Source organism: Talpa occidentalis, unplaced genomic scaffold (genome assembly GCF_014898055.3).
Source record: "Talpa occidentalis isolate TD23 unplaced genomic scaffold, MPIMG_talOcc4v2.1 talOcc4.7, whole genome shotgun sequence".
Lineage (NCBI taxonomy): Eukaryota > Metazoa > Chordata > Mammalia > Eulipotyphla > Talpidae > Talpa > Talpa occidentalis.
The window spans coordinates 85,061,916-85,081,428 of NW_023605083.1; the positions used below are offsets into that span (position 1 = coordinate 85,061,916).

At 48.9% G+C, this 19,513-nt stretch overlaps 1 protein-coding gene across 2 annotated transcripts in view; it reads left to right on the top strand.

Moving 5' to 3' along the window:
- Positions 1–19,513, top strand: part of ABR (ABR activator of RhoGEF and GTPase) — a 178,499-nt gene that overhangs the window by 62,348 nt on the left and 96,638 nt on the right. For both annotated transcript variants that reach the window (XM_054689027.1, XM_037492050.2), the window contains exon 2: positions 17,504–17,688. In XM_054689027.1, coding sequence (XP_054545002.1) covers positions 17,504–17,688 — 185 coding nt within the window. The remainder of the gene's footprint in view (positions 1–17,503; positions 17,689–19,513) is intronic.

Here is a 19,513-nt window from a genome sequence, read left to right on the forward strand (position 1 = left end):
GGGGTGAGAGAACCCACCAGAGACAGAGTGGGGAGCAGAACAGGCAGATCGACTGAAATACACTGCTGAGGGGAGTAGCAGGCGAGTCGGGAGAGGTCTGCTGCGCCATGTGGGTAGCTCCCTGGCCGGCCGGGGATTGAACTTGTGCTGCAGTGGCTGCAGACAGCTTCATAGGTTGCGTCTTAACCCCTTGCGCCACCAGGGAGACCTGGACCCCCTTCCTTTTTGAGTTCTTCTTCAAAGAAGAAGGGAGTCACGGAGGCTTTCAGGGGTCAGGTGGCTCTTGAGTACAATGCCCTCGGTATAGAACTATTATCACATTGATTCCCACAGGTGAATAAGACTCCCAGTGGGAGAGCTGGGAGAATGGGACTGGGAGGTGTCATGGGGACATTTTTTTTTTTTTATAGAGGCATGTTTTTATTTATTTATTTATTTATTTATTTGTTTGTTTGTTTTGTTTATACATGCACTGGGTACAGTCAGAAGCGCAGGAGGGTGAGAGAATTCACCAGAGCCAGAGCAGGGAGCAGAGCAGGCAGAAGGACCAAAGTACACTGAGGGGAGCAGCGGGCGGCAGGAGAGGTCTGCGCGCCATGTGGGACCCTCCTCTGGTGGCCGGGGAGCAACCGGGGATCGAACTGGCATTGCAGAGGCTACGGGCAGCTTCGCAACCCAGCGCTCAACCGCTGCGCCACTGGGGAGGCCCTCCTGGGGACATTTTATCTTGCACAGGCGTTCCAGGACTAATGGGAGTTTTAATGCAACTAAGGCAGAGAACACGATTGAGTGGAGAATTGTAAAACAGCACCTGTTGAATTCTGAAGAGCTGGGCGCTCTGTGGGCTGAAGGAGGCGGCATGCTCAGCTGGTGGGGTACTGGCTCAGAAGGCAGGGAGAGGCCCATGATACAACCCCCTCCCCCTCCTCCAGATCTCCTGAGGCCCTGGAGATGAATCTTCCAGAAGTGGCAGCCACTGCAGCAATGCCGTGTTTATTAGGGACATGGGAGGGGAATCCACTGCATGCCTCAGGCCCTCATCCCTACTCTTTCAGAGACAAACTGGGGGGAGCAGAGGGTGTGTGCCCATCTCCTCCCTCTTCATGTGTTCCCCCCACTCACCGCCTCCGAGCAGGAACATTGCTGAGTTGGAGTTGCTCACTGCCTGAGAATTGCATCAGCCCTGCCTGGCAGGCTGGAGCAGGAGCCTGTTGCTATGGTGACCACCGGGCTTCAAATCAGTGAGAAGGATGAGTTAGTCGCAGGGTGTGGTTTTCTCGCCTTGCGGTGCTGTCATATGATAGGCATACGGGCCTTGGGCCTATATTCCCAGCCCTTCCATGGGGAGCTATGCCATCTGCTTAGGTGAATGTGATGGGGTAACTGTTTCAAAAGCTGTGTGGGCATCGGCCAGGTTGGGTGTGTGAGACTGTAAGTGACTCCCTTGGTCCTTCTGCCTAGTTCTGGGGCCAGGGGATGGTTTGACCAAGTGAGAAAGATTCTGAGGGAAGCCGGGGGTTCAGAATACAACCTGTCACCCACAACAGAGGGCTGCTCTGAATCCCAACTGATGAAACCTGCCAATACTGAGTGCTGTATTTTTTTCTAAACCACCTGACAGAGCTCTTCATCTTGCTAAAGATAACAGATTGCTTAGCCAAACCAGCACAGTTCTGTGGTTCAGCTCTTCCCTCCCAGTTTGTGTGCAGGGGGATAGGAGGCAAAAAGTCTGTGTACCAGGTGCATCCAGCACCTGTTGTGTGCCAGGCATTGTGCTACACACTGCCTCATCATTTTATTGTCTCCTTACCTCTACCCTAGGGAGTAGGTGGTGCAGGCCCTATTTGGGAAAGGGCAAGCTTGGGGATCCAGAGAATTAAACGACTTGCCCACAGAGTTAAACCTCAATCTGTAGGCTTCATGTCCACTTGTCTTTTGGCTTCCAGATGCCCCTAGAAGCAGGAAATTGTGGGCTGTCCAGTAAAGAGTACCACTGTGCTTCTTCTCACTGAGCATAGCAGGCTCTCCCCAGAGAAAACACAGCTTCTACGTGGTAATAGTTGACTGGAGTGATGTCTGATTTCTTGGAAGAACGCCCTGAGACATGCAGGACTTTGATGGTATAGCCTGTGGACAGAGTGAAACACAGGCAGTAATTGGTGAAGACGGACTGAATATTGACAAAGTCCAGACTTGGTTCCTAGACTGAAATTGGGATTGCTGTCTGGGCCCTCTAGGGATTAGGACTAATTGTCAGATGAGTTTCCAGAAGGGTGGGATTTGGTGGCTTGATGCAGTGTGAGATGTAGAACCAGAGAACTAGGAACTGGCAGTAAGTTGTAAGATCTCACTGACTGAGCTTAGGAGGCATGGTCATTGGTCACATTGGCTAATGTTTAGGTGCTGCTAACACTTCTAAGTGCACTTTAGTTGTATTTCCTTATCTCATCCTCGTAGATATCCTAGGAGTTTGGCTGCTATTACTCCACTTTGAAGATGAAACAGAAGCACGGGTTAAGTGACTTGCTCAAGGTCACACAGCTGGTAAAAGGTAGAGCTGGAATTCAACCCCAGGCAGACTGACTCCAGAGTCAAGAACTCAACCAAATGTTCTACTGTCTCTGCTCTTACCTCTGAAAGGATGATAGTGAGTTAGCTTGTGTGGCCACCCTGAGGTAGGCCAATATACTGACAATGGGAGGGAGCGCTCAGGACTGCATTGTGAGCTTCTATGTGTTGATGGCAGTACCCTGTGCATTTGAGGCGCCCAGGGAGCCCAGTGTGTGAGTGCCCCTCCTTTCTTACCCCACTTTCTGTCTGGGTCCCAGGAGGCTGGGTGCCCTCCCGCCTCTGCTGTGGAGATGTGAAGGATTCTGCTGTCAACTGTGTGCCTGGATTGCCTCTCCAACCATGTTAAAGGGTCCTGGTCTCTTAAGAAGACGCTCAGATCTAGGACTTAGCATGGACAGTGACCCCAGGAAGAGCAGGCGGCGAAAGTGGGAGAACAGTGCCACGTGTGTGGGCCATTCTCTTGTGCCTCTGTTGATGTTTGGGTGACCTTCCGTGGCCCACACAATATGCAACTGCTTTTAGCCTCTGAGAAGACACCAAACTCAGCTTCTTATGGTGCCTTTTCTGGGGGAATAATAATAATAATAATAATAATAATATCAAAAGTAAAAACCACTAACATTACTCATGACATCTAGGCAGTGGTCTTAGTGTCTTTGCCTGAGCTAACTTACTTAACTGTCACAAAAGCTCTATGTGATTGTAATTATTGTTATTATATTCATTTTGTAAATGAGGCACAGAGAGGGTAAGTAAGTCTTAAAAGGTCACACAGGGCCTCCCCAGTGGCAGAGCAGCTTGAGCACAGCGCTGTGAAGCTGTCCGCAGCCTCTGCAGTGCTGGTTCAATTCCTGCCCAGCTGGGGAGATTCCTGTATGGTGCAGCAGACCTTCCCTGTCTCGCCTGTTGCTCCCCTCAGCAGTGTATTTCGGTCCTTTTGTCTGCTCTGCTCCCTGCTCTGTCTCTGGTGGATTCTCCTGCCTCTGGCCTCTACCCCAGTGCGTGTATAAATAAATAAATCTTAAAAAAAAAAAGGTCACACAGCTAAAACTGGGATTTCAATTCAGGTAGCCTGACTCTAGAGTGAGTGCTATCAAAGCACTATGCACTACAATGTTCTTTCATGGCTCCTAGAAGAACCTCCAGGCCCTGTAACCCTTCTCTTGCCCTGAATTTAAAATCTTGGTTTCTTTATCCTGGGTGACTGGGATATGCCCACTGACTTGCTCAGGGGTCCTGTGCATGAGATGTAGCCTCTGATGTCAGCCATTCCCTGGTTTTTGTGGAAATTGTACCCCTTCTCTCCTCTCATACTCATGCCCAGGCATGGAAGGGACATTTCCAGGAGCTCTCCTGGGAGAAGAGGTAATTGACTTTGGCCATTGATGCTCCAGCCTCATCCTGCCAAGGGCCTGCCCCAGAGGTCCCAGTATAAACACCTGGGGCAGGGCTTTGAGGGCCCTGATTCTTGTCTCTGCCTGTCCTCTCTGTCCTGTGGTCTACTGCCGCTCTTGTTGTGAGGGCCAAGTTGAAATATACCTTCCCTTTCCATCCCCACCCCTCTCAGCCTCTTGACATGTCTGATACTGAGCTTGATTCTTGGAGAAGGCTGCCTTCCTTTGGGAGGTACAGCTGGCATCTCTTTCTGCCAGGTGGGAGGATGGAGCTGTCTGGATCTGAGTGAAGGACCTGGGTCATGGCAGAGGGTGGAGGCAGAGCCAGGGAAAACAGTAACCTGGGGGGAAGTTTCATTTCTATCCATGACCCCGGGGTAGTTCTACATACTCCCCAAGACATTGCTATTGGGTGTAGAGCAGATTGAATTTGGGGGTGGGTGCCCCAGTGCTGCCTAGTGGGGAGGCAGTATTGGACCTGGAGCCTAAAGCTTGGCAGCCCCTATCTAGGACAGAGCCAGGCTTGTCTTGTGCCAGAATGTTGGCAGCAAAATAGAAATGAGCTGTATAGGTGGAATCTGCCTTTGTAACTCATAAGGCAGAACTACAAAGCCCTCTGTGGAAGATGAGTGGGCTCCAGGACTGGTTTAGTCTCTTTGTCCCATTAATCCCCATGAAAGAGTTTCTGTCCGTGGTATTTTTCCTCTCCTGTCTGCTTTTTTTTTTTTTAGGTTACTTTTTATTTTATTTTTAAAATTGTGGCAAAACATATAAAAGTTACCATCGTAATCATTTTAAGTATGCAGTTGACATTAAGGACATGCACACTGTTGTGCAACTCTCATGGGCAAAAACAATTTTCGCCTTGCAAAACTGAAACTCTATATTAAACAGTTACCCCCTTCTCTCCTCCCCCAGCCCTAGCCATCATCTACTTCCTGTCTCTTTGAACTTGACTGCTTGAAATACTTAATATAAATAGATTCAAGCCCTATTTTTCTTTTGGGGACTGGCTTATTTCACTTAGCATAATGACCTCAAGGTCATTGGTACATGATGTAGTATCCTTTTTAAGGGGACTAATATTCTATTATATGTTAGACCACAAAAGGGACTTAGGTTACTTCCAGCTTTTGCTGTTGTGAATAATGTTGCAACGAATATGGGTGTCTCCCTGTCTGCTTATGGGCTTACTTCACACATCAGCAATAGGCCATCCTCACAGCTTGCTTAGGGATGGTCCCACTGACTCAATCTGGGGAGAGTGGGTGTGCCCCAAATTCGTGGGGAAGGGCTTGCCCTCTGGTGCCAGCTTCTACCAAAGACCAAACTATTGGTGCTCCTGGAACCAGCCTACTTGCCTGAGGAATTTCCAGATTTTCTTCCCTTAGGCCCCCAGAAGAGGGTACTGGGTTCCTGGCTCTCTCCTGAATTGGAGGAGGATCGTTTCAGTTCACTATGAGGATGGCATGGGGGCAGAGAAAGGGTGTATCAGGCATTGGAAAGTGCATGTGAAGCTTCTTTGAGACTGGGGCTTGCTGGCTGACTTTACATGGAGGACCTGGGAGTGTATCCATGTTGCCTAGTTATTCTGTGAAACCAATTTTGTTCTGAAATCCCCTTGACTTAACACAGCAAGGCCTGCTGCTTACTCATGCTGATCCATTGTATGTAGGCTGTGGCTTCTGCTCCACATGGCCACTCAGGGACCCACCCTGATGAAGGCTGCACCATCTGGAACCCATGTCATCTCCAAGGTCACTGCAGCAGGTGGGGAGGGAGAATGGAGAATTGTACATGAGTTTTCACTGTCTCAGTCAGAAAATGACACACATCACATCCACTTACATTTTGTGGCCAGAACTGCTCACAAGACCCTGCCCAACTGCAAAAGAACTGGAAAGTGTAGTCCTCCAGGTGCTTAGAAGGAGAGGAGAACAGGATATTGTTGACCTCAGGTAATGTGGACCTCACATGGGCACTGATTGATGTGAAGGAAGGAGGTGCTTTGAGGAGTCTGCTCTAGGGCGGTGACATGGGGACAGGTGCGTGGTGGTGCCTTCTGGGGTCACTGAAGGGATTTGTGTGTCACTGACTTCTAGGACTAGTAGCAGAATCATCATTTTACTGCATGTGTGAGGCACTGGGCTGAATTATTTACCAGTGTTGTCTCATGTCATCCTCACAATGATGCTATCATTCCCATGTCATATCTGAGAAAGCCAAAGCCCAGGGCCACACACTTGTCCAGGGCCACATACCTCTAAGTGATGGGCTGTGCTTGCTGGCAGGTGTAGGTACCTATGCCATGGACAGGCATATTGGCTGCCTAGAGCAACGGGAGTTAGAGGTGGCAGGTTCTTAGGAGATGGGTATGCATCTGCCTCTGTGTGTGTATGCATGTATGTGCACCTGTGTGTATATGCACATGCATGTGCATGTGGGCAAAGAGCAGAAATGAGCTGGCTGGGCAAGCCACATTCCTTTGCCTAGTTCAGCCCTCACCTGCTTTGCACTACCCCTGAGGAAAGGTGATGTTGATGTTTCAGGAAAAGACTATTGACCCTCATCTCCTCTCAGTGGTGACAAAGGCAGCTGGAACAGGCAAAACTGCTGGCACTCTGGAGCTGAGGGAGGGGAGAAGAAGAAGAATTTCAAGGCACCCTCTTATGAACCCTTCAGTAGTAGAATTATTTCTAATGTCCAGGGAGGCACTGGGTGGAGACTGAGCAGCTCGAGTTGAATGCCAGTGAGTCTGGCCTCCTGGCAGCATGGGAAGAAGTGAGGGTGTTCCATGGGTGTATGTGTGAGGGTGTGCAAGTGTGCAAGCTGGGATTGTCTTGTCTGACTTCTGTAAGAGGCGTGGGGGCCTGGAGCTTGGCTCTGGCCTTAAGAGAGGCCTCAGCATGGGAAGCAGAGGTTGCCCTTCTCTCCTGGCCACCAACATGCAAGGCCACATTGAGAGGCTTACTGGCCTCTCTGGACCTTTTAGTGCTTATCTGTTCTCTGAGCTGGCCCTTCCTACTTTCCAGCACTAGATTGAGAGTCATTTAATTTTTCATAAATACCCTAAGGACTCATGAAACTGTATATGGGAGAGGGACTCTGAGGAGGCCATCTCAGGCAAGTGGTAAGTGAAGTTGGATTCGAAGGTCACCATCATAATCGTCCTTTGATTCTCCCTTCTTCTGCTCTGGGGTGAGCAGCATTTCTCACCAGCAGGCAGGGAGGGGGAGGGAGAACAGAGCCTTAAATCAAATCAGTCCAGAATCAAGACTTGTTACATTTCTTGATAGTTTCATTGGGAAAGTAGGAAGCAAGTTAAAGCTGTTAATTCTCACAAGGGTTAGAACTCCTGCGGGATAAGGTGACTTCCTGGCCCTATACCTAAGTAATTGATTTGCTTGATAGGTAAAGAAATGAGGAAGAGTTTGGGGGGATTGTATCAGCCAGTCAGCAGTTCTCCAGCACCTGCTATGTGTGAACACTGTCCTGAGTGCCAGGAATAATATCAAGTAAATAGAAGAGGGCCGGCCTCACTCTCCAGACTCCTGCCACCTAGTGGGGGAAACCAGAATATACCAAAGGCCAAATGAATTCCAACTTCCCTTTCTTCGTAGAGGATTTTTCTTCTTTCCTTCTTTTTTTTTTTTCTTTCTTTTTTTTTTTTTTTTTGGTTTGATTGATTGAATATTTTACTGTTTGTGAAATACCCTTCTTGTTTGTTATGTCTCTTTGCTCTTTCAAGCAGCCTTATGGAATGGGCAGGGCCGCTATATCACCCCATTTTACAGATGAGGAAGTGGAGGGTCCCAGAGACTGAGCAACTTGCCAGAAGGTGTATAGATTTGGGACCACACCCAGATCTGTTTGACTCCTGAGCCAGGGCTCCACTCATTGTATCCCACTAACTGGCTGATGGGCTACAACTGGTAGTAGAACTGAAAGTGCTAAGTTCCACTTGGGGTCAGTTCCATGACTATATCTTATAATAAATTACATGTTTGTTAAATGATTATCACTCATGAAATAAGCTTTCTTACATTAGAGCAAGGTCATCTGGCTTTCTGCACTGTTATTCCTATATGTTAAGTGGGCATGTAACTGCCTTTCCTATAAGTTATTAGGAATTTTAGGTTTCTCTGCCAGAGGGGGAATTATGTTGAAGTATAGTACAACAAGCAATGAACTTGGTCCAAAGAGCACTGGCTTTAAGTTGTGGTTTAGTTGTTTATGTGGTTTAGCCAACTGGCCATGGGTGAGAACCTCTCTAAGCCTCAGTTTTCCCCTGTGTAAAATGGGGGAGTAATATTTACACTAACAACCTCCCTAGGTTATGAGGATAAAATGAGATCCCTGCCCTGGGCTTGCTGTGTGCACTGTGAAACAGCACAGATAATCATCAGTGTTTCTCCTGTACCTCCCAGGACCTGGACACTGGTGAGACCTCTGTCCATTCTCTGCCCAGGGCTGATTGGCAGGCCCAGCCCCTTGCCTGCTACTTCTGTCCCAAAACCTAGGGTTCCTGGGGCCTCCCTCGTGGTGCAAGGGGTTAAGACACAACCTATGATGCTGTCCGCACCCTTGTCTCTGCAGCATGAGGTTAATCCCCAGCCAGGGAGCAACCCACATGGTGCAGCAGACCTCTCCTGTCTCACCTGCTGCTCCCCTCAGCAGTGTATTTCAGTCAATCTACCTATTCTGTTCCCCACTCTGTCTGGTGAATCCTCTCACCCCCACACCTCTGGCCTGTACTCCGGTTCTTGTATGCATAAATAAATAAAATCTTAAAAAAAAAAGCAAAAAACTAAGGTTCCTTTGTCTGGGGCTTTGAAGCCCTCTGCTTCTCCAGGCCGCCACAGTCTCTGCCTCCCTTCCCCAGGGAGCCTGGAGGTGGAGGATCAAATCCTGTCTCCATGGCAACTGGAGAGGCCAAGTTGCACCCTGTTGGGGGCCTGGAGTCTGTTCCCAGCACTGGGGGTGGAGCCAGAACCCAGAGCCCGGCCATGAGGCCTCATCTCTAGGAAGGAGCTGCCCAGTCACCTCTGTCTACCCTCTTTCCACTTGCCCCTTTTCTGGGTTATTGCCCTTGCTCCAGACCTACCTGAAGGCCTCCTGTGGGCCAAGTGGCTGCTGGCAGCCCAAGGCTGAGGGCCCTGTGAATGGAGACAGGGCCCTCCCTGCCTGTGCCCAGTTTACAGTCAGATTAAAGCCCTTTCTGTCCACCTCCTCTGCCTCTCCCCAGGCAAACTTCCTAGTCCTACAAGACTTAATCCAAACCCTGCCTCTTACAGGCAACTTCTCCTGCACTTCTATCTTCTCATACTGAATGACTGATGCCTTCCTGGGCTGTTTCAGGGAGTAGTTTCTGATTTTTTAAGAGCCCTGACCTCAGGGTCCTTGTCTTGAACTGGAGGTTCTCAGCCGTACAAAACATGTGTCCAGACTTTGACACAGGTTGTTTCCTCTGCTTGTGGGCCCTGAGACCAGCAGGCCAGTGTGGTTGGTTCTATTTGTGCCGGTCCCACATCCTGGAGTCCAACTCCCTGCTCTCCTGGCTTCTTGCCTGATTTGGTTTTCTACTTAGCAAGCTAAACCTTGGGCAAGTGACTCAGCCCCCTGTGCCTTCATTTCCTCAATTGTAAACGAGAATCATAACAGTACTACTTCCTTGCTTGTTAATTTTTTTTAAGATTTATTTTATTTATTTATGCACACGAGCTGGGGTGGGGGGGTGCGGTGAGGGGATTCGCCAGAGACAGTGGGGAGCAGGACAGGCAGATCTACTGAAATACACTGCTGAGGGGAGCAGCGGGTGAGACAGGGGAGGTCTGCTGCGCCATGTGGGTCAGCTCCCTGGCTGGGGATCAAACTTGCTCTGCAATGGCTGCTGATAGCTTCATAGTGCCGAGACTTAACCCCCTGTGCCACCAGGGAGGCCCACTTGTTAATTTCTTAAGACTTTTAAAGTGTACCTTAACCACCATCCAGATCAAGATATAGAACATTCTAGCACCCTAGACAGTTTCTCATGTCTCTTCCCAGTCACGCCCACTGCCTCCCCCCAGCTAACTTCTACTGTGAACTTCTATCACCTTCCATCCATTCCACCTGTTCCTGAGCTTCATATAATAGAATCCTGCAATGTGACAGGGTGTACTCTATTGATACATGATAAATACGTGGATAAATCTAAACATTGATTATATAAAGCAGTAATAATTTCCTGGGCTTGTTGAACATAATGATCCTAAGATTCCTCACAGGGTTGCTCTGAGGGTAAAATGAAGTAGTGGACAGTGCAGTGCCCAGCACAGTTACAAACAACAGTGAGCATGCATGGGCCATGCCAGGAGATCCTGGAGAAATTCTGGAGTGGGGTCTACACGCCTCTGTCCCAACACCATGCAAAAGAGCTGTGGCTCCCCAGGGACTCTTGACACTGCTTCGGTGGGAATGATGGTCAGGCTTGGCCTTCCTGCTGTTTCCCAAAGCACTCCCATCCCATCATAAATTCTATGGAAGAACATAAGTTTATCTCCTAATATCAGCTTTGCACCACCCCTGCTTGGAGGGCAGGACCATTCCACACCTGGAACCTAATTTTATCTTGTATCCATACGTTCTTAAAGTGTCCAAAAAGAGATTGGAGATTAGAAACCTTCCCCCCACTGTCCTCAGCATCTGTTTGGGTTTTGGGGGATACCAGAACATAATCTTGGCTGTGTCTATAGGTCATTGGTGCCAGATGGCCTCGGGGGAAGTTTGTAAAAAGCTTAACACCTGTATGCCTCCCGCCATTTGGGCTCCTGCCTCCCCCTTGCACCTAACAGAGCTTAAAATAGTAAAATGAAGGCTGGTTTTTTGAGTTTGAACATAAGCCAACCTTCTTCTTTCCCAAGAGAGCATATCTGAGAGCTCCACAGTCTGTCACTGGTTGGCTCTTACCCCGTTATCTGGCATGGTCACCATGTCAGACTTGTCCACATGTGGTCCCACCAGGGTGACTCCTGGGTCCTCTGGATGTCGCAGGACTCTGCCTGTATTGTAACTCAACAGAGGAACATAGGCATTGGGAGGAATAATCTAAAGTTATTGATGCTCCCTAGTGATGTGCCTGGCAAGCCCCCACAGTAGGTGAAAGTCCAGATAAACAGTCCTGCTGAATCTTCCTGACTCTTAACTATGTTCACAAGGCCCTCTGTGTGCTGGTCTGTGCCCACTTCTCCAGCACTGTCTGCCCCCTCACACCCTCCTGCTCACTCAGTGTTCTAACCAAGTCAGGCTATTTATAGTCCCCTTAAGGGACCCTGCTGTTTCACTCTTTGTGCCTTTGCCAAGCCTCTTCTCGTTGCCTAGAACTCTGCTCCCGTTCCCCATCTGCCTGGCAGGCACCCACATATCTTTCAAGAGTCAATTAATATTATTAATAACAGCAGCTAAGATTTATTGGGTGCTTACTATGTGCTAAGTGTTGTGTGCGCATTATTCAGTTTAATCCTTGCAGCAATCTTGTGCACTAGCTCCCCTCGTCATCCTCTTGCACATTCATTCATTTGACCAATACTCATTTATAAGTGACTGCCTTGTGCCAGGCTCTCTTCTCAACAGGGAGGTTAGGAAGTGATAGAGCCTGGATTGGAACCAATACCCATTTATAAGTGACTGCCTTGTGCCAGGCTCTCTTCTGAGCAGAGAGATTAGGAAGTGACAGAACTAAATGGAACCTAAACTAGTGACCCCAGGGTCCTTGCTGTTAACCACAGTGATAAGCCACCTCCCTCCCAGTATTACCCAACCCCTTCCAGCTGTTTCCCACTTGCTCTTCTCTGCCTCTCTGTGCCTGTAAGGTACTTCTTGATAACATTTAGGATTTTTTTTTTTTTTCCCTTATTGGACTGCCTTCCTCTACTGAGCTGTTAGGCTGCCTTCCTCACTTAGGAATGTGCCAGAAAATCCAACATATAGGGGCATTTTCTACTTAGCAAGAAATGAAGTAGACTGTTTCTAGTGTGGCTCAGTAGCTCAACATCAGCAGCAGGGAAATATCACTGGTCTTTCTTGATCATTTCCTCATGGCAACAATGTAACTACTGTAGCTCCGGTCATCACATCTGAGTTCAAGTTGAGACATTTCTTTTTGATTATCAAAGTAAATGCTGTGCCATCAGCCCCAGCATTATATCTCCTGAGTCTCATTGGCTAGAATAACGTCAAATGGTCAATCCCATTTGCAAAGAGGCAGAAAGGCAGAGAAAGTGGGTATCTTGCTTAGGACTGGATACATTGTCCCTCATATAAAACCAGGGTAAGGTAATCAGGGAAGAAGGGAAGATGAACATTAGGTAGGAGACCAGCAGTATCTGCTAGTGTCCTAGAGAACAGAGACCATGTATTAATTTCTCACAAATTCCTACATTCTGGATGTTCTATAATTGTCCTGTGTTTTTATTGCCTTGCAGGCTTACTCGATGCAAATACAGACATTCCAATTTTCTTCATAATATCATACTGTCCATACTATTATTAGTTACCTTTTTCACTTAATAAGATGATGTACATCATCCATATGATGTTTATGGGTACATAATAGTCCATCTTGGAGAAATACTGTAATTTATTCAAACAGTCCCTATAATTAATCATACAAGTTGTTTTTAATATTTCACAATCATAAAAATCCCTGGGATTAATAACTTTGTAACTTTATTTACATTTATGATAAATTTCTTAGAACCCATTCTTAGGTTAAAAGCTATGCCAACTATTAAAGCTTTTTTATATCAGTTACCAAATTGAAAAGTTGTGCCATTTGTATAAGTAAGCCCTCCAAGAGTTTCTGAAAGTGGTTTTTCTCCGACAACTTTGGACATTTTCTTTTTTTTTTTCCCTAAAACTTTGTTTGCTTTTTTTTTTTTAAGATTTATTTATTTATACAAGAACCGGGGTACAGGCCTGATGCATGGGAGGGTGAAAGGACTCACCAGAGACAGAGCGGGGAACAGAACAGGCAGACTGATGAAACACACTGCTGAGGGGAGCAGCAGGCGAGACAGGAGAGGTCTTCTCGCCATGTGGGTTGCTCCAAGGCCGGCAGGGATTGAACCGGCGCTGCAGAGGCCCCGGACAGCTTCACAGCGCTGCGCCCAACTGCCTGCGCCACCAGGGAGGCCCTGGACATTTTCTTAATCCTTGCTGATTTGATAGGAAAATTGCAAAAAATAAAAGTTTATGTTTTCTTTGATTACAGATGAGGTTAATATTTTTAAAAATATATGTACATTAGGCATTTATAGTTCTCATTTAAATTTCCTGTTCATTTCTCGTGCTCAGAAAGTTGAGTTATATATGTTTTTCTCATTAGTTTGCAAAAGTGCTTTATATATTCAGGGGACAGGAGGTCCATAGGAAAGGGTGAATCTGAGTTGTATTTGAAGGTTTAATAAGATTTCACCAGGTGGGCTACAGGTTAGGAGGATATCCCAGGTAGAGGAACAGCATGTTATATAAGACAGCAGAATATGACCCTGTAGAGCCGGAGTAGGGTTTTGACCACGAAGGGCTCAAGAAGAGGAGTTTGGGCTGTACACTTCAAGTGAGTGGGGGATTGCTGGGTTTTGAACAGGGCAGGAACATGATCAAATTTGCTGTTTGTCTGCTATGGAAATAGAGTATTGGTGAAGATGGGAAGTAGGAGGAGTGGGGACATTTAAGGGTGTAGGAGGTGAGAAGCAGGAAGAGGAAGGAATCTGGTGTATTAACATCAGGAGAAGGTTGGATTTCAGGTTTCTGAGAGTGGAGATGTCGAGGAAACATATGCATCTGCAGCTGAGACATCTTCCTGGGGTATAAATAGAATTTGGGAGCAGGAGCAGAGTAGGGGTGACAGAAGTCTGGGGTCTACCAGTTTTTCCCATAATGTTATTATGAAAAAGTTCAAAATAGATCCAAGTGTAGAGTGAACACCCATATATTCACATCGAGCCCCTATCATTGCCTACACTTGTTTTGTGTCACACCTATTCATCTCTCTTCCATCTTATTTCTTGTTTTAGAGTTAATTGTAGACAACAGTATACTTCTCTTCAGCACTTCAGCATGCATATCATTAACTGGAGATCAATATTTAGTGAGATACACAAATCTTAAATGTATCCTTTTGATGACTTTTTTTTTTAAACTTTTTTTTTAATATTTATTTATTTATTTATACAAGCACTGGGTGCAGTCAGAAGCGTGGGAGGGTGAGAGAATTCACCAGAGCCAGAGCGGGGAGCAGAGCAGGCAGAAGGACCAAAGTACACTGCTGAGGGGAGCAGCGGGCGGCAGGAGAGGTCTGCGTGCCATGTGGGACCCTCCTCCAATGGCCAGGGAGCAGCCAGGGATCGAACCGGCGCTGCAGAGGCTGTGCGCAGCTTAGAAACCCAGCGCTCAACCACTGTGCCACCGGGGGAAGCCCCTTTTGATGACTTTTGATGAACACAGACACTTGTGTTGTGGCAAAAAGCGGAATATTTCTATTTCCCCAGAAAGTTCCCTGTGCCCCTTACTCCTGTCCCCACCCCCAGAAGCAGCCATTATGTTTTGTTGTGTTTTTTTCTAACCGCAGGAAAGTTTTGTCTGTTCTAGAAATTCATATAAGTGGAGACACTCAAGATGTGCTATTTTGTGCCTGGCTTTTTTTGTGTCTTCTTTTACTTAGTGTAATGTCTGTCAGAACCTTTTTTAAAAAAAATATTTATTTATGCATACAAGAACTGGGGTACAGGCCAGAGATGTGGGGGGTGAGAGGATTCACCAGAGACAGAGTGGGGAGCAGAACAGGCAGATTGACTGAAATACACTGCTGAGGGGAGCAGTGGGTGAGCCAGGAGAGGTCTGCTGCGCCATGTGGGTAGCTCCCTGGCCGGGCATGGAACTCTTGCTGCAGTGGCTGCAGATAGCTTCATAGTTTATGTCTTAACCCCTTGCGCCACCAGGAAGGCCCCTATCAGAACCTTTTTTGTTGTTTCTGTGGTGTCAGCATTTTGTCCCTTCTTTATTGTACAACAGTATTCTGTTGTAAGGATGTAAAAGGAATACCCATTTTTAATTGGGGAGGGGGGAGGTGCAGAGACAAAGGATTGCACCAAAGAGATTTACAAGAAACAGTGAAGGCAATAGGAAATGCACCCAACCAGAATGTCAAGGAAAAGCAGGTCAACTGCCTTTAGGTTTGACTGCATATAACAAAAACTAAGACAGTTATTTAAATAACATAGACTTTTTTGTTAATCTCATGTAAAAGAAGTCCTGAGGTAGCTAGTCCTGGAGATGGTATGGTAGCTTATTGTACCTTTACTGACCCAGGCTTCTAGCTTCTGCTCAGCCATTTTCAATATAGGCTTTTAGCCACAAGGTTATTTTTTGTGGCTAATGGTTCAATATAGCTGCTGGAGCGCCAGCCTTCCTATCTGCTTTTGCAAGTGACAACAGATGAAGGAAGAATGGAGAAACCTTCCCACCCACAAAAGTGTATCTTCCAGTTAAAACTATCTTTTAACAGCCTTCCTTAAAAGTTCCACACATCTCCATTTAACTAAATCTCATTAACTTAATCACATGGACCATCCCACTAGTTAAAATAGTCTTTTAAGCTAGCTGCTGGGCACACTGCAGCTCCCAATAGAATGAAGTTTCTGTTGGTAGAAAATGAATATTGACTGTCAATGGCTTCCTCTGCCTTCTTTCTTTTGAGACCTGATAGTCAACCATGGTCCACTCACTTTTCCTCTCTGTGTCCTTTCATAAATGGAGGCCTGTATTTGGCAGATTTCCATCCTTCTGAGTTCCCCAGCCTTGACCCAGGGCACTAATAGGACAGCCTAGGGGAGAGATGGCAGGTGTTAGATGATACCATGTTCTCTCCTTGTGCTTCTTCAAAGTAGGTCTCCCCAAACACCCAAGTCCACTTTCAGTGCCAGACTCGGGCAAATTAGAGGCTTCTGCTCCTCTGGGAGTTGGCTCTCCCTCTGCCAACCTCAGAATTAGGTCCTGTGCCTCCAGAGCATTTGGTCCTATTTCCCGGGTGCATGACAAACACGCGCTCAGTGGCACAGGTGGTTCTTCATGTGTATGTCGGCCGTGGGGAAAAAGAAACAGTCCATGTTCTCTGACAGCTTAATGGAGAAGAAGGCAGTAGGAGCAGGTGTAACAAGGCCCGGGGAAGCTCTCGGCTGCCAAAGGGCCAGATTGAACCGAGCATGGCCATGGCCTGCACCCTGGTGACCCGTTGACACCATTCTCAGGCTGCCAGCTGCCATGGGGCTGGTGTATTGTGACAGAGGAGGAGCCAGGGCCCCCTGCAGAGAACTTGGCTCAAGCCTCAGACCTGAGTGGGACAGAGCATTCCTCTGCTCATTCACTCTCTCCACACTCATTTCCTGAAGCCTGCTGCATGTCAGTCCACGGGTGCAGGACTGAGACACCCAGTTCCTGCCTCAGGAACTCAGGGACCAATGGGAGGATTGGTAGGGGCACTGGAAGGCCATATGCTGTAGAAGTTCTGAACTGGGACACCAAGGAGACCAACCCTGAGGAAGTGATATCTGAGCAGAAATAAGACAGGCCTAGTGTAGGGAGGGGGGCAGGGTAGTGGGAGTTTCCTCCTGCTACAGAGGAGGAGACTCCTGCTGGTGGGGTTTGACCCGGCATCTTTCTGAAGTGCTGCCCTGCACACCCATGGGCCCAGCCTACTGTCCCCAGAACTGGTGTCCATGCGTGGGCTCTGGAAACCACCCGGGTGGTGCTGGCAGCACCAACGGGGTTAACTTCGACTTCCTGTGGCCTTTTCTTTCCTATGTCTCTGAAGGAAGCCTGCATTGAAATTATAGAAATAAGGGCCTGCTTTTGAGGAGTCTGCTGTTCAACTGTGTCCCTGCCAGGCCTCGGGGCCGCCTCTCGCCCACGTTCTGCCAGCCTCAGGCTTTGATCTGTGTGGAGCCTTGTACTGAGGGGTGAGGGCTTCCTTGGATGCAGTTCCTCAACCCCCCACTCCGAAACCTGCTCTGGTTCCCTTGGAGAGATCTGGCTCTGTGTACAAATGGTACCCAAGGAGGAGGGGCTCAGGAAGTGACATCGTTTGGCCCGCCCCCACCTCCCTATTCCCTATAAAAAGCAAAATGGTGACTCAGAGAGGAGAGTTGGAAGCGTCCTGCCTCCTGCTCCCACTGTTAATTTTTAGACTTGGAATTGGGCAAGAGGCAAAGGAAGCAGCAGCTCGAAAGACGCGACTGACATGCTATTAAGCGGGTGGCAGCAGCAGAGCCTCTCCTCCCTGACTCCCAGCAGCCTGTGAACTGCAGCGCCCAGTGCCTGCTGGCACTTCCCAGCCACTCACGGGGCCCGGGCCCCCCCACAGCCCCCCCTGGCCCGGGTGGCCGTGGATGCTGTGGCCGGGGTCATGGCAGCTGGGGGCCGCCGCCGGCGCCCGCTGCGCTACCAGTCCCTGGCAGCCCTCGTGGAAGACTCTCAGTGGCCTTTCTTGTTCCTTGTCTCAGACTTCAGCTACGGGGCAGACGACTACGACGGAGAGGGGAATGAGGAGCAGAAGGGGCCCCCAGAGGGCTCAGAGACCATGCCATACATCGATGAGTCGCCTACCATGTCACCTCAGCTCAGTGCCCGGAGCCAGGGCGGTGGGGACAGCATCTCTCCCACCCCACAGGAGGGGCTGGCACCTGGGGTAGGTACACCTGCTTTTCCCTCCTGGGTTTGGGAGAGGGGGCTTTGTTGGAGATGGTGGGGTCTGTAGGGAGGCATGGCTGCCATGGGTCGGCTGTGCCTAAGAGGCTACTCAGGATGGGGAGATTGGGACCCGGCTGCTCATCATCTCATTCCCGGCCTGGGCTCCTCTCAGACTAGGCTCCCTCTCCCCCCACCTGCTGCTCTCTCTGCCTCCCTTACCAGCCATCTGCTTCCCCTGCCTCCTGGACACCCTCACCTCCTCATTCAGCTTTCCATTTCAGCCCCTCTCCAGCAGAATAGGGCTCGGGGAGGGAACAGGCTGTTCTCTTTAGGTCCAGGCTGGACAGTGGTGCATGTGACCTATGGACTGTCCAGGTGCAGGTGCAGCAAAGCCAAGGCTGACTGACCTGGTGCTCGTGGTGGGGTGGAGTGAGCTGCTTGTGTGGCATTCCCTGAGGGCCATGGCCCCATCTAGTCCTCTGTTGAGTCCATAAGAGAGTGAGCCCCGATAGTATCCATCTCTTCTCTTATCGACACACAGGATCTCTGCTGCAAAAGGAAGCATTTTACAAGGAATATTAAATATGTGCTCTGAGACAGGCCAGGGAGGTAGAAATGTGTGGCGGTTTGCAATCTTTGTAATTAATGCGGTTCCTGGCCACAGGGACGGCTCTGTCTGGACCCAGCTTGTGCGCGTGCTGGAACACATGAGCAGGCGAGACAGAAAGATTCCTAGGGCTGATCTCTGCAGTTCGGGAGAATCAAAGCCATTCCTGTTTTGGGGGCTTGGGGGACCTGGTTTTGCTTGGTAGAGGGCTTGTCCAACTGTGTTCTGTGGGGTCCCCTTTCTTCTTTCTAATACCCATGGAGAAGCAGCCACTGGGATGCTGTGAAATGCCTGTTTCCCTCCTCCAGGGCTCAGCACCCCCCACTCCAGCAGCCAGGGGGCTGCCTGGATACTACTAACTCTTAAGAACCCCTGTATCCTACCCTCCCTAGCCTCCTTGGCCACCCTCCACCCTTCCATAGAGCTCTCACCCCCTCTTCACACTCCGGAGTGGCTGTTATAGCCTTTGGCAACAAGGGCCTTGGCAACCGGCTTCCCACTTGGGGAAAGCCACATTGTTGCCATAGCAACAGAGGCCGAGGCAGAGCTTAGCGGCTGCCAGGCAGTGCAAGTTTAGGAAGGGATGGTGGGGCGCCGCTGGGGGGGTGGAAGGCATGAACAAGAGTGGTATTGGTCATGTTCAGACCCCCCACAGCCTGCCTCCTGTCAATCTATGGAAGGGTGGCAGAGTTAAGATTCTTGCTACTGATAAGAGGAGAGGGTATTCTGGGACCTGAACTGAGCCCAGTTGTGGGGAGCAAAAAGAAACTCTTGCTTTCCATTTCTGCCACAACTAGGGCTCTGGGACCCCCTTAGGAGACTCAGTGATTACCCTGCTGTGAGTGAATGGAGGAAGTCTCGCTGTAGTACCCAACAGGGGGCCGGGAATGCTGGCTGAGAGTGGAGGACATGTGCCCCAAAACATGCAGCTTGCTGAAGAGAGAAGCGCCTTTGCCTTTTTCCTTGTTTCCTGTCCCTGTTTCCTTCCCTGATTTCACAACTGCTTTGCTGGGGTGCTTCTCCTTCACTTTTTAGATTCCCTAGTGAAAGGTATTGTCAAGTGCTTTCTCCAGTGAAACAGGTCAGTCATAATGGAGAATTGCCCCCCACCTGTGCTCCGACTTAGCCCATTTTGCTTGGTGGCCCACAGAGGAATAACTTAGTTTGAGGACTTTAAAATCAAGACCTGAGGGCCTCCCTGGTGGTGCAAGGGGTT